We start from the raw sequence: 14,896 nt of genomic DNA, 5'->3' as shown, positions 1-14,896 counted from the left end.
GCTGAATCAAAATGAGTCATCATTCTACTCCTGGAGTCCTTCCTAAGAGAATGAAATTCAGAGAAAAAAGCCACAGAAGCAAGAAGCTGAAATCAGTAAAACCCGGAAGAGCGGGAAGAGCCCAGCAGACACCCCCTGTACCTTCCCATGTGGTGGAGGAGCCCTGGGTCTCCGGCAGCCGATCTGCAGGGAGAAAGCATCACCTTGATGATGTCTTGATTTGGAATTTCTGTGGCATTTAACCGTAAGCAAATAAAATCCCATTGTCTAAACCAAACCATTTCACGGTATTTGCTTGAGCAGCCTAGGAGGCTAAAGCACCCAGCATTACATTAGATTGGTCCCTTAGTTTTTGCTCAAAAAGTTTTGGTTACAGAGGGAGATTTATAATTTTTAGACCAAGAAAAAAATTCAAATGATAATCCTAACCTCCTGTTTCCTAAAAGGCCTGCATTAAAGCAATCCTGAAAAGACAACTGCATGTCCTTTCTTTAAAAGCTTCTGGAAAGTGATTCTTTGTACCCTCAGGATTCACAGAACTCTGCCAGGGATGTGTTAGCCCTGCCGCCAAGAAGGAAGCAGGGTGGTTCCTCGAGACCCAGCAGTGACAAGCATCTAGGCACCTCCGATGGGTCAGAATGGCCCATGGCTGCAAAGTAGCAAATGACCAGCTTGGGGGATGCAACTAGGTGGCCACTGCCTTCTCCTTCATTTAACCCTTGCCCTGCCTTTCAGCAAATGAGGTCAGCTTCATATTTGCAAAGACAAAGCCACTGGGAATACCTTTGATGTTTTTGATTTATTTGTAGACTTTGAAGGAATTTGGATTCTTGGTTGAATAACTTTTGGTGCCAGTGGGGAAGTACTGACGGATTTATTTGGTCACTCATCCACTGTTGCTGCCACCTTCTCCAGGTGAGGTCATTGTTTGGAAATACCCAGGTGAGTCGAGTGCAGCACGTGTCCTTGAGGAGACACAGCTCAGCGGGAAGGAGGTCTGCGGGTAGCTGAGCTTGTACCTCGGCTTGCCAGGCCTGGGCCAGGGGACCTGATATCACCCCCTGGGGAGGGTAGTAGGTACGGGCGTGAGTGCCCTCTGCAGCCCCCCCGAGCCTGGGGAGCGGGGTCAAGGCGGCTCCCTTTTCCTCACCCAAAATGTCACGGGCAGGGGAGGCTTGCCGGAGGAAACCGCCTTTCTCCCAACTGCCCTTTCCCCACTTCCTTATCTTACCCACTCACTCCCTGGTGCCAAGGCCACTCCTGCCACCGCCAGCGCGCATGCACCGTGGCCAGAACAACCCCCGCCCGCTGCAACGGCTCCTGCGTCCTCTCAGAACCAATCCTAGCCCCTCTCCCTTCAATATTGCCATTTAAGGCTGCTTCACCTCCTTTCCAGCCCTGCCCCTCTTACCAGCCTATATAACCTGTAATCACCCCTGAATAAATCTCTTTGGCGCATACTCCTACTGGATGAAGAGTGTCTTGTCCTTATCGCCGCCCTCCACACCTTGCACGCCTCTCGCCGAGGACCCGGCCACGTCCTCCGCCTCGCCCTCGCCTCCGGGAAAGAGCCCCCGCCGCCGGTACCCTTTAGGCAGCCCCGAGAGCTGAGGGCTCGGCTACCGGCCGCCACTCCCCCTAGAAGCAGTAACCCCGACCGCAGAGGTCCACCTGTCAGTGGTGAAACCCTGGTGTGGGTGCTGTCACAGAGGGTCCTCACAATGCAAAAGACTGTCACTTGGTCCTGCTGGCTTTGGGGAGACCTGGGAGAGTCAGGGAAGATGAGCTGGTGGAAGGGAGACTGGCAGAGGCTCCCCAGCACACCCGGGGAGGGGCAGTGCTGCAGGTGTCCCCAGAAACGGCCAGCCATCCTGTCTGGCTGGAGCAGTGCGACCAGAAATGGATTGGCTTTTATAAAGGGAGTTTATTTGGTTACAAAGTTGCAGTCTGAAGGCCATAAAAATGTTCCAATGAAGGCATCAACCCAAGTGTACCTTCACCAAAGGAAGGCCAATGACGTCCAGAAAACCTCTGTCAGCTGGGAAGGCAGGTGGCTGGTGTCTGCTGATCCCAGGTTGTGTTCCAGCTCCTCTCTCAGCTCCTGTGCATTCTTCAAAGTGTCTGTCTTGGCTGCAGCACCTTCTTCTGTCTGTGTCTTCTTTTTTAGGACTCCAGTGATTCAATTAAGACCCACCCTGACTGGGTAGGATAAAACCTCCATGGAAATTATCCAATCAAAGGTCTCGCCCACAGTTGATTGAGTCACATCTCCATGGAAACACTCAATCAAAGGATTTCAATCTAATCAGCACTAATATGTCTACCCCCACAAGATTTCATCAAAGAACATGGCATTTTGGGGGACATAATATATCCAAACTGGCACACAGAGTCTAAAAATGTTGTGACAATGACATGACCTCAGACTGGCTCTTCTCTGTTGCGGTTGCAGTTGACTCGTCTGGGGGGGGGAGGTGGCGGCCGGTTACCAAATCCTAGGCTCTCAGGATTGCTTGGAGGGTACCGGCGGCGGGGGCTCTTTCCCGGAGGCGAGGGCGAGGCTGGGGACTGGGCCCGGTCCCCGGCGTAGGCGTGCAAAGTATGGAGGGCGGCGAGAAAGGAACAGGCGGGACACGGTTCTTTTAGGGTGAAGAAACCAAGAGAGAGCCTTTATTAGGGGAGAGTACAAGCTTATATCGGGTGTTTAGAGGGCGGGGTAGCTGTAGAGGTTAAAGGCTTGGATTGGTTCTGAGAGGGCGCGGAGGTTGATTGAAAAGGGGCGAGAGTTGCTCCGGTAACGGTGTCTGGCAACAATGTATGCGCACTGGTGGTAATGGGAGTTGCACTGGCAACGGGGAGTGTCCGGGCAAGATAAGGGGGTGGGGAAAAGGCGGTTCCCTCCGGCAAGCCTCCCCTAACAGTGTTATTTTGGGTGAGGAAATGGGGCCTGCCTCCGGCCTCACTTTCCCAGGCCCGGGGGGCTGCGGAGGGCGCTGTCGCCCGTGCCCACCACCCTCCCCAGGGGCTGATCAGGTCCCCCAGCCCAGGCCCGCCAAGTTGAAGCACGTAATCAGTGTCCCGCATTTCCCCCTTCTTTTCTAATTAAAGGAAGAAGCTTACCGGAGAGGCCCGCTAAGGGATGAGGGAAGGGGGAGGCCGGGGAGGGGAAAAAGGGGTTGACGGTGGCTCAGCGAGGCTGGAGCCCGGCGTTGGTGTGGCGCCCGGGCGCTCGACAGGGGCCTTGCTGCTTGCGGGATGGACGAGGGTGGGGGGTTTAAAGTTGGAGGTTCAGAGAAGCTGGAGCTCGAGGTCGGTGCGATGTTCAGGCGATCGAGAAGGGCCTCGCGGTCGGCAGGTTGACCGGTGGCGGTGAGGTCGTGGAGGGTTGGTTGTCATCTCGGAGTAGGGAGCGTCAGAGGTGGCGAGTCGCTGGTACTGGACTTGCACTAACGAGGAGAAAATAGCATCCGTTTGTTTCCTTACAAGCTGGACAATTCTGCGGATAATGTAGGGTCCTAAGGTGAGAGCTAGAATAATCATTAGTAGGGGGCCGAGGAGAGGGAGGAGGTATGGGAGGAGGGGGGTAAAGATGTGGGACCAATAGCTGGTGGCTTCACGGTCTCTTTTGCGTTGTTCCAGTCCCTCTCGGACCTTCTTTAGGCTGTCCTCGGCGAGATCCGTGGAACTGGCATATACACAGCACTCTTCTCCTAGGGCGGCGCAAAGGCCTCCTTCTTTGAGGAGGAGAAGGTCGAGACCTCGGCGGTTTTGGAGCACGACCTCAGAGAGGGAATTGACAGAATTTTTAAGATGGGAAATAGCGTCTTGTAGGTGACGAATGTCCTCGTCAACAGCCGCCCGGAGGTGAGTTAGGGCGGAGCCTTGACTGGCTAATGCAGCGATTCCGGTGCCAGCGCCTGCAAGACCTAGGAGGGAGGCAATCGTGAGGACGGTGATGGGCTCTCGCTTTTGCAGTGGGGCAGAAGCTGCAGTTGTTTCCAGGCGGAGGAAGAAGTCTTCCTCGCTATGGTATAGGACCCTAGGGATGAGGACAATTAGGAGGCAAGTTTCATTAGTTGTATTGAGGGTTTGCACGTTAAGGCAGGGGGTAAGCCCTGTAGAGGAGCAGAGCCATTGGGAGGAGTTATGAGGGATGAGAAATTTTGCAGAGCTGCTGGGAGATGAGTAGTTGGCACAAGCTGTGAGGTTGGGAGAGTTACTTGAGTGAGGGCGGATGCACTTTCCTGTAAAGGAGACTGAATGAAAGGTTAGGGGGACGGCAGAGGTATTCCAATTGCATTCCGAGGGGCTGTCCTCTGTGTTTTCTGAAAAGGAGAGGTTGGAGGCAACTGGCTCATACAGGGGGGAGGAAGTGGAGAGGCAAAGCCAACAAGAGGAGGTAAGATTGGGGTTGGAGGAATTCACTGAGGTGAAGGCCGCTTGGATAAGGCCGAGGAGGGGAGAAGAGTAGCGAGAGGAGTAGCGAGAGGGGGGTAGAGGAGGTCGGGGTGGTGGGGTTGGCGATGCGTTGTTTGCAGCCGAGGTACGGTTTTCGGGTGTGCTGCTTGTACTTGAGGTGTGGCTGGGGGGCTGTGGAAAAAGGGGGTTAATGACTTTATTGGGACTTATGCCAGAGGGTGTTTTTAATGCAGTATTTTGGCCTGGTTGGTTTGCAGCCTCTTTTTTTATGAGAATATGCGTGGGAAGGGGCCACTGCTCCACCCATATAGGTTCCTCAGTATCCCACTGCAGAGGAACGGGCGCTGGAGGTGTTAAACGAGCAGTGGCGCACATTATTGGGGGGGCTGCGTGGTAAGCACTGCCCCAGAGGCAGCGAGGATGTCACGGCCCCATAAAATTTGGTCTATGGTGTGTAGAAATAACAGGCGGAAGGTGCCTGAGTGGCCCTCCTCATCCTCCCACTTAATGGGCCCTATGGCCTGAAGAGAGGTGGAGGTACCAGTGGCTCCCACTACCGAGGGACCATCGAGAACCATGCACATGGTGGCATACTGAGCGGGCATGCAAGAGACCTCTGCCCCTGAATCGAGCGTGCCCGTGTACCATTGCCCCTCTATTCTTAACTTACGAGTAGGCTTTTCTGGGGTGATAGGGACTGTCCAGAGAAGCGTTTTACTGCCGGCGAAGTGATTAGTTTTATTAGAACCGGCCGGCACGCTGCCTCTTAGGGGCGGGGCTGAGGCTTGCCCTGCTTGGAGTTTAAAGCTTGCTCAGTGCCCTGGCGCTGACTGCCGTCAGGGCACCAGGGATAGCAGAGGTTTTTTAAGCTATCTTTGCTAAGATCTCTGGGCCTGCTCTTGCAGTCGCGCGCCCAGTGATAGCCACGCTGGCAGCGTGGGCAGGGAGTGGGAGGGGGGCGCCCATTGCGTTGCCTGAAAGGCGGGCGGTTGACCTCCGCATTGGGGCACTCCCGGGCAAAGTGACTGCTCTGCCCGCACTTAAAACAACCGGTGGTGGCGGCTAAGGCGGCAGTGACAGCGCCAGAGACAGCTTGGGCTAGGGACGCGGCAGCTGGGTCAAAGGTGCTGCAGGCGAGAACTCAGTCATCTAGACTTTTTTCCCGCAAGGGGAGAATGGCTTGCTTACAGGGGGGGTTAGCCCCTTCTAGAATGAGTTCCCGGGTGAGAGCTAACTGGGCTTGGGGGTTGTTAACTTTTCTAGCGCAGGTTTCTTCGACCCTGGATACGAAGGTGGCGAAAGGTTCGTTTGGCTCCTGGAGGAGCTTGGTAAAGTTGTCAGGTCGACGGGCAGAGCAGTTGGCAAACGCGCGTAAGGCGATGCCTCTGAGGATAGTCCAGAAGGTGGCAGGGACATTAATATAAGCAGACGCATCTAGAAACGCTCCCGTGCCTAGATAGGCTTCGGGGTGATGATAGACTCCAGTGGCTGCGTCTTGCTCGCTTTGCTTAGCTGCTTCCGCCTGGAAGTGAGCACGCCAGTCAACAAACTGGCCGGGGTTAAGAATGGAACGGGCAAGCGAGGCCCAGTCTTGGGGGATGTAAAAGTCCATGGCGAGATCCTGCAGTATTTGGGAAGCGTATGGGCTACCTAACCCGTCCTCCTTGACGGCCCTGCGAAGCTGCTTGATAGTATCTAAGTCAATGGGATACCAGTCGTACGGTTTCTGTGGGGTGGGGATAAGGTTAAGAGGAAAGCAGCGAAAAGCACGAGAGAAAGGAGGACGCGCTTGCAGAGGGCTTGGCGCGGGAGTGGGGGTAGGGGGAGCGTTGCCCCAAGGGTTGCCTTGAGGTGTAGAAGGCAGCCAGGGGTTGTTAGTCAGCAGGGTGGGAGGAGCGGCGGCAGCTGCCGGTAGCGGCTCCGAGGGGGAGCTCGCCGAAGGGGAAGGCGGAAATGGGAGGCTCCAATCGTCGCAAGATGGCGGCGCGGTGGGAGTGGCTAAGGCATAAGATGGTGGACTAGCTCCGCCCTGTGAAAGGGCGGGGTAAAGCGCTTGCGGTTTCCGGCCCAGCTTAGGGCTGACGTCATCGCCGGAGCATTTCCTCCCCTCGATGGAAAAAGAAGGAGGAAGTTCGCCATCTTGGCGAGGCTCAGTGTTATTTTGTTTTTTGGGAGTCACTTCGAGCGCGTTGTTAATCTGCTCGACTAAGGACTCTGTGTCCGAATCGTGGTCTACATTAGTATCGCTGTCTGAATCTGTTGACTGGGTTGATAGGGCCTCCTTGGATTTAATGGGGCCTCGATCAGGGGGGAGGGAGCCTTGAAGGCAGGAGCGGACGGTTATTAAGGTGGGGAGCAAGCCGGGAGGGAAGCGCTTGCTCTCATGTTCCATGGCGTTGGTGACCCGATCAATAAGGCGATCATAAGTAACAGGGTCCCAAAGATGGCAAGTGGTGAGCCATGGGTTAAAGGGCAGCAGGAGGTCCCAGTATACTTGCAGCTGCCGGACAGACACCTTACAGCGATGTGTGTCTAGGAGACCAGCCAGAGCACGAACTTGGGGTGCTTGGCATGCAGATAGACGATTACCCATAGCGGAGTGAGAAAAGAAAAAGGGGGGTTGATTATTGAGTAAAGAAAATGAGGTAAACCGTGGTCGCGAGGCCGAAGGAGATGGCGAGAATAGAAGGCAGGAGCCTCTAGTAGTGAGAGCAGTTTGGGGGGGGCGGTCGCAAAGAGGCACACCGCGCGAAACAAAGAAACAAAGACACAAAGGACCACAGCAAAGTAATGGAGGGGAAGAGGGAAAGCTACTGGAGGAAGAGTGTTAGGAGGAATGGGGGGACATAGGAAGAGAAGACGAAAGGTAGTCGGGGGTAAGAGTTAGGTTAACGCGGGAAAGGAAGAGCGGCCCGGGCGCGGAGCGGCGTGGGAGAGGCGGCTCCGGACGTGGAGCGGCGAGGGAGAGGCGGCTCCGCGGGGCGGCGAGGGAGAGGCGGCCCTTACTTTGCAGGCGAGGAGAAGGGGAGCTGGAGAGGCGTCCGGGCGAGCGGGTGGTTTTACTGGACCGCTGCGTGGAGAGGACTTTTAATTCCAGGAAGCCCCACGTTGGGCGCCAGTTGCGGTCGCAGTTGACTCGTCTGGGGGGGGGAGGTGGCGGCCGGTTACCAAATCCTAGGCTCTCAGGATTGCTTGGAGGGTACCGGCGGCGGGGGCTCTTTCCCGGAGGCGAGGGCGAGGCGGGGGACTGGGCCCGGTCCCCGGCGTAGGCGTGCAAAGTATGGAGGGCGGCGAGAAAGGAACAGGCGGGACACGGTTCTTTTAGGGTGAAGAAACCAAGAGAGAGCGTTTATTAGGGGAGAGTACAAGCTTATATCAGGCGTTTAGAGGGCGGGGTAGCTGTAGAGGTTAAAGGCTTGGATTGGTTCTGAGAGGGCGCGGAGGTTGATTGAAAAGGGGCGAGAGTTGCTCCGGTAACGGTGTCTGGCAACAATGTATGCGCACTGGTGGTAATGGGAGTTGCACTGGCAACGGGGAGTGTCCGGGCAAGATAAGGGGGTGGGGAAAAGGCGGTTCCCTCCGGCAAGCCTCCCCTAACAGTGGTATTTTGGGTGAGGAAATGGGGCCTGCCTCCGGCCTCACTTTCCCAGGCCCGGGGGGCTGTGGAGGGCGCTGTTGCCCGTGCCCACCACCCTCCCCAGGGGCTGATCAGGTCCCCCAGCCCAGGCCCGCCAAGTTGAAGCACGTAATCAGTGTCCCGCACTCTGTGAGGTTCTCTTGTTCACACACTCACATCAAGGAGTGGGACTGAGGGGAACACAACGGGGTGTCACCTATTATAAGAGATGAAGAAGAAGGGAGGGGTTCATATCGAGCATGAGAATCACGATTCATGGATGAAGTTTCCCGAGGAAGATGGGTCAGTCTCTGCAGCATCAAAGGAAGAGAATGTTAAGGACAGCTTTGAGGGAACGATGGGAGCTAGTGTGGAGTCTTTAGTCAAAGATTTTGGATCTATAAAAAGGCTTCACCTCCATTCTCCACCAAGAAAAGACATTTCTTTGACCAAAAATATAGCATTGAAAGATATATTGTGAAACTGTAAGGAAAGAATGGGATGTTGATGATGATGATTATACAGTCAGGGTTCTCCAGAGAAACAGAATTGATAGTATATATATATATATATATATAAAATAAATATTATGAGATTTAATATAGGCTTTGGCTTCCCCAGGAGAAGCTGGCTGGCTGAGGTAGAAATATAAATTCTTTCTGACTGCTGAAATCATCAGTTCTCCCTTTAAGACCTTCAACTGATTGGAGGAGACTTCTCTCACTGCTGAAGTCAATCTCCTTTGTTGATTGTAGATGCAATCAGCCAAGATGCAATCAACTGACTGATGATTTAAATCCTTGAAATACCCTCACTGTAACAGGCCAGTGCTTGCTTGATCTAACAACTAGACATCATAACGCAGCCAAGTTGACACATGAAATTAACCATACCAATGATGATGATGGTGGTGGTAGTGATGATGATGGCAGTGATGATGATGGTGATGATGGAGATGATGATGGTGAAGGCGATGAGGATGGTGATGATGATGGTGATGGTAATGATGACGGTGATGGTGATGATGATGGTGATGGTGATGATGATGGTGGTGATGATGGAGATGGTGAGGATGATGACAGTGATGATGGTGATGATGATGTGTTAACAGTTATTGATCCATTAGTATTTTCCAGTCACTGTGCTAAGTGCTTCATGAGCAGTATCCTATTTTGATCTCAACACAATCCTATGATGTGGGTTTTCTTTTTAGCTCCATTTTACAGATGAGGAAATTGACTTTCAAAGAAGTCACAAGGCTATTAAGCAGCAGAGATGGGATTTGAACCAAGATTTAAATTTAGAGCCTGAATTCCTGGTGCCTACACCAAGGCCCCAGCCTGATCAGCCGAGCCCACCTTGGTGACCAGCAGCCCGGGATGCAGCCCTCTCCTTCCAGCTTTGAGGAAAGGGAGTTTTACATGTGCGGCATCCCAAGAAGTGTGTCTCACAAGGAGAGGGGCAGTGTCGCCTCTGAAGTCGAGGTCCTGGCAGGGGTGGCAGAGGGGCGGTCATGGCCATAATTTATGGGCACGCTTATAGAAGATGATAGCTTGCACTCTGCTCAGCATGCAGCAGGAGGACCATCTTCCCAGGCCCTGCACTCAGCATCCTGATGACAGGGCCCATTCCCCCTGCCCTGGAGGTGGCTGTCAGGAGATGATGGATGTTCACATAAGGTTTCCTATGATTTGTGCTTTGACTTTTCTCCTGTAGTATTTCTAGTTCAGTGACTAAAGAACAAATCAATCACCAAGTAGAAGTACAGTGGGATCCTAAATTTAGGTCTAGATAACAGAAAGACTCAACATTATTGAGAAATCTGGTTTCAAGGAAAATCCCTTCTCTCCCCAGTTTTGGTGAGTAACACACTGAAACAACTTAGAAGGGTGACGATGCTCAGCCATCCCACATTTAGACTCTGTCCATGTTTAGAATGAAAACGGTTTTCCATAATATTTTTTTAACTACCACTTGATTTTTAGGGAAAATAAAAACTGTAATAATTCTAAGCTTGCATGTGGCTGGAGGTCCATCTCGGGCTCTGGTTTGTGCCCTGGAACCTTCTGGGGTGGAGAAAGCCAGCCTGATACAGGGGATGAGGACAGGCTGGCAGGCCTGGGAAGGTGCCCTCTGGAGCCCTGGCATCACACTGGCCTGGGATCACCCCAGCAGATGACCTCTGGGTGACTGGGTCTCTGTTGACACCTGGGGTACCCTGGAGATAGGCTGGGGGTGTCCTCTACAGCCTTCCAACAGCAGGTTCCCCTCCAGCCCTCTGCACCCCACTCCCAAACTCACTATAGGGTCAAATTAAACTCACTTGATAGTTATGGAGTAACTCACACCAAAGGTTTTAATTTAGTCAGCCCCAAACTACTTCAAATTTGAACTTGGAACAAAGTCATCCATCAGAGGTTTTCTAATTAAATTGGCTTACATTAAGGCTTGATGTCAAAACCCAGTGTGGAGGGTGCCAGGTTCTTCTTGCATGTGCTCCCCCTGTGTTTGCCTGCACAAAGGGGGTTTTGTTCAGCTACAGATTATTCTCTAACCAAAAAAAGGACAAAGCTATGTGTCTGGTCTCTCGACTTCCAAGGCAAATCCAAAAGAGAACTATCTGTGAGCCCTTTCTCTAGAAAATTCTGGGAAGGATCCTATGCTCCAAGGCCCGGGGGCAGAGAGAAGGGAGTGTTGACTGGGAATCACGTCTCACACAGGCCGTGGAAGTGTCACCCGGCTTGCTCACCAGCATGCGGCTTTCCCCGAGCACAGCTGTGTGCCGATGCTTTTTGAAGCCAGGTGGACCTGACTTCTGCACCAAGCAGCTCGGGTGGCACCTGGCTCCGCACCCAGCATCACCTGGTCCTTGTTAGAATCCAGGGTCTCAGGCCACACCTCGGAACCACAGGTCAGGCTCCCTGAGGATGGCCCCGCACTCCGTCTCAGCAAGTCCTCCAGCTGCGTCTCGCGCGGGCTCAGCTGAGAACCGCTGCACCGTGCCGGGACGCCTCCTTATATCAAGCTCTCAAGACAACCGATGAAGAAACCCACTGTTTCAGTTTCCTTGGCTGACTTAAACAACGGGAAATTATTAGCTCATGGTTTTGAGGCTAGGAAAAAGTCCAAATCAAGGCGTCCTCAAGGTGAGGCTTTCTTCACAAAGACTGGAGTGCTGGGGCTGGCGCCCGCGAGCCTCGGTCCTGGGCTCCCCTCCACACGGCGATGCACCTGGCGGCCTCTCCGGGCCTCTCCCTGTCTTCTGGGCTCTGTTCACTCTCAGCTTCTGGCTGCCCCCTCCGACAGGGAACCTCCTCTGTGATCTTCCCTGTGAGGCCTCGGTAATAGGACAAAGACCCATCCGGATTGAGGGGGCCCCACCTTAACTGAAGTCACCCTCAAAAGGTCCTGTTTACAAAGCTCACACCCACAGGAGTGGATTAGATGTAAGGACATGTTTCTCTGGGTACAGAGCTCCAAACATCCACACCCACCTAATTTTGAAATCAAAGAACAGGTGCTGAAAAAGATCATATTTGAGTAAGGTGTGACAAAGAGGACCTACCTCCTGGTGGGTAAGAAGTGGCAGAGATGTATCTGACTGAGCACAATGAGTCATTTTTCCAGTATAATGGACTTTTCCCTGCTCAAGAAGTATCTTGAGCATGTATTTTCCAAGAAAATGACAAAATCTAGGGTTATTTTCCATTTTAATAATTCTGCGAGGTTATCAGTAATGTTGCTTATTCATTTCATGAACTTAGCTACTGAAATACTTTTTAGGGCTTTGTGTTTCCTCAGAAATAATATAAAATATTATTTTGTCAGTAATGTTATTTTCATAACTATAGTCTGTTGAATCTGTGAGAGTTTAGACACAAATCTACTTCCTGACTCGTTTTGGGCAGATTCATTTACCAGCAAATGGTCCTTTATGCTTTCCAAGTACTTGTGAGCCTGTGGACAAAGTTTCCAGGCAAATGTGCTCTGTTGGCTTTGGGAGAGATGATTGAGAAACTGACCGCCAGCAACAGGAGGTAATACACACCATCACATTAAAACTAGACTTTATTGCATTGTTTGTCATTCAGTTTGCTTATGGTTTTTAATCTTGAAGAAACAACATATATTATTAATGTCAACGAGGTTGCAGCAGATTTTATCCCAATGGGCATTTGTCCATGTCAAATACTACAAACAGACTTTATAAGAAAAAGTGTTGTTGGAAAGTTTTCCAGAATTATTTCAATATTTACTAATTACCCTAACAAGTATAAGCTCCATCACTGTGGGAAACTAAAATCAAATTTCAATTATGGACAACTTGACCTTATACATTTACAAAACCAGAATCGCACTGAAAAATTGAGCTAATGAACTAAGATACACATATTTCATCTAAGATAAAATGCTTAATTTCCAAATCACTGCATAGTACAACAAAAGAAACAGAAGGAGACCATATAGATTCCTTTTAGAGGAGTGTTGAGAGTCCTAACTTACATTCTGATATTCTGCTCACACAGAGCCAACAGGAAGAGAGAAAGCCAACCTAGGACCAAGCCACAGTTCTGTAGCAGAAACAGCGTCCCGGGTCGCCGTGTTTGAACGTGAGTCATTTCAGGAAGCTAAAAAAAGAGTAAAGAGACCAGAATAAGATCCAGATAGATCCATTGCTGGGAAAAAGTTTGGTGGGAAAACATGAGTGACTTGGTTACTAGGATCTTAATAACCTTTAAATGTCCCCAAGCAGTTACAAAATGCTCACAATTCACTCTTACCATAATGTTAAAATGGGAGATATATTATGTATTTGATTGCACTTTTCAAGTAGGAGGAGCAGTTGTACGGATACTGGCATTTGCTAAAGCTTTAGAAAGACACAAATCTCAGCTGAAAGCAAACCCAACGGCCCTGCCTTTTGTTTCCAGCAAATGCTTGACTGTGAAATAGACAAATTCATGAACAGCCCCACATTTGACTGCTGTTAGGTTTATGAAACTGCTGAATGTAGCGGTTACTACAGAGCGTTTACTTTTTTTCTATTTAAGGAGATGGCCAAGGTCTTCCTGACCTTTCTTTCCCCTGCGGCTGTATTTCATTCTCAGAGAGACACACGGTAACCGTTCATGTTCGTGAAATGTGGGACCTCTGGTGGCAAATGTGCTTCTGTCTCACAGGACCCCAAACCCCTCGCCCCAAGGTCCCGCGGGCTGGAGAACACGCTCCTAGCCTTCAGGCAGATCACCCCGAGCACTGGCATTTGGGGCTGTCATCTGTTGGGGGCCTTCTGTTGGGGGCTTTCCTGTGTGTTGCAGGAGTTTAACAGCACCCCTGGGCTCTACCCACTAGCCCCCCACCCTTGTCATTATAATTAAATATGTCCCAGATGTTGCCAAGTGTCCCTGGTGGGGGGGGGCAAAATTCACCTCCAGTTGGGAACCCCTGATTATCTTCTCTAACAAGAAGAGGTCAAACATATAAAATATGCAAGAGCTTTAGATTTATGAAAACCAGGTATACTGGGGGCAATTTTTAAGGTTTTCAAAAAAAAGAGACATTAATAATAGCTCTGTACAATTATATAGAATAATTCAACATGAAAATGAAAACTAGTTTTACACTATATTTTCACAAGTTCTTCTAAAGACGGCAAACTCATGTTCAGTTGTTTTTCCTTTGCTTTAAAATAAGCTACCAGTAATTCTAGTCAGTCTAAAACGTATTGTTCCTGGACCAAACACAAACATTCATACTGGCAAAAATATTTTGCAATGGTCCCTCAGCCTCTGCAAGAAGCATAAAATAACTAAGGAGAAAGTAGAGTTTATTTTCAAATAGTGTGACTGACTTCCAATAATCCTTTATCAGTAGAAGTACTGGAAAATACCAGATATTCAGGATTGGATTTAATTCTTTGGTATAAGCATGAAACTGTTATTGGCAGCTTTCCATGGCTCGCTTCTTAATAAACCAAAAAGAAACCCAAGGAGCATTACAGTATACAATGAAAGGCAGGCAACAGTGACACAGTAAATGTTTTTTTAATAGGAAAAGTCAACACTAATATTAAAATCTAGAGTAACTAACACCTATTTAGAGGTTTTAACATTATAGAAAACCAAAGGTCAAGCTTCGTAATGACAAAAATTATAACTCGTGGCTGGAATATTTTGCTGCATTTTGGCATTGTACACAACTATCTGGGACTCAGATCTTGGCATGAAAGACTAACTCCTCACACTACCTCAGAGGGGGGAAAGCAAATTCTTTCTCCCCACAGATGCCTGAACTTTATACTATAAAATAAACCAGAGTGAGAGGTATAAAGCAAGGTTATAATATAACTCTCATCATTTTGGCTTTTTTTTCCTTTGTGACATAGACAAGCATATTTTTGTTTTTGGAGCTGTGTGCTGCTTAATTGAGAAAGCTGAACAGCTTATAAAATTTAACTTTTTGAATAAGAAGAAAGTCTAGGACTTTATGGTTATCAATTTTACCACCAAAATACTTACAGGACTCAATCCGTTTTAATAATTACAGTTTTTAAAATATCATTTGAATAATTCTTTGTGGACACTAGACCTAGACTGTACTATATCCAGACAGAATACCTCACACCTGGGTTTTGAAGTTTTTCACTCAGTTACCTGTTCTTCAACCTGCTACTTCAGCTCATGCTTTCTTCATTTACTAAACAAACTGCAGGATTTTACATTGGACCTTCTCCTCCAAGGCTCTATCAAACACCAGCACCTTAAACTGACACTAATGCCTGGAGCCACCTTTCTTGTTAAAAGTTTGTCTCTAAATATTTACCACTCTGGGGGATTAACCTAACATTACCTGAAAGAAAGA

At 50.0% G+C, this 14,896-nt stretch overlaps 1 protein-coding gene across 1 annotated transcript in view; it reads right to left on the bottom strand.

The window, feature by feature from the left end:
- Nucleotides 1-12,520: 12,520 nt before the first annotated feature.
- The window catches only part of SLC39A12 (solute carrier family 39 member 12), a 58,242-nt gene continuing 55,866 nt past the window's right edge, over nucleotides 12,521-14,896 (bottom strand). Inside the window, exon 12 of the mRNA XM_037837377.1 lies at nucleotides 12,521-12,663. Within this exon, the coding sequence (XP_037693305.1) occupies nucleotides 12,535-12,663 (129 nt within the window). The 3' untranslated portion in view covers nucleotides 12,521-12,534. The remainder of the gene's footprint in view (nucleotides 12,664-14,896) is intronic.

The sequence above is a fragment of the Choloepus didactylus genome, chromosome 5 (assembly GCF_015220235.1).
Source record: "Choloepus didactylus isolate mChoDid1 chromosome 5, mChoDid1.pri, whole genome shotgun sequence".
Taxonomy (NCBI): domain Eukaryota; kingdom Metazoa; phylum Chordata; class Mammalia; order Pilosa; family Megalonychidae; genus Choloepus; species Choloepus didactylus.
Note: the sequence above shows the minus strand (reverse complement) of the source record. Positions and strands in the feature narration are given on the sequence as shown.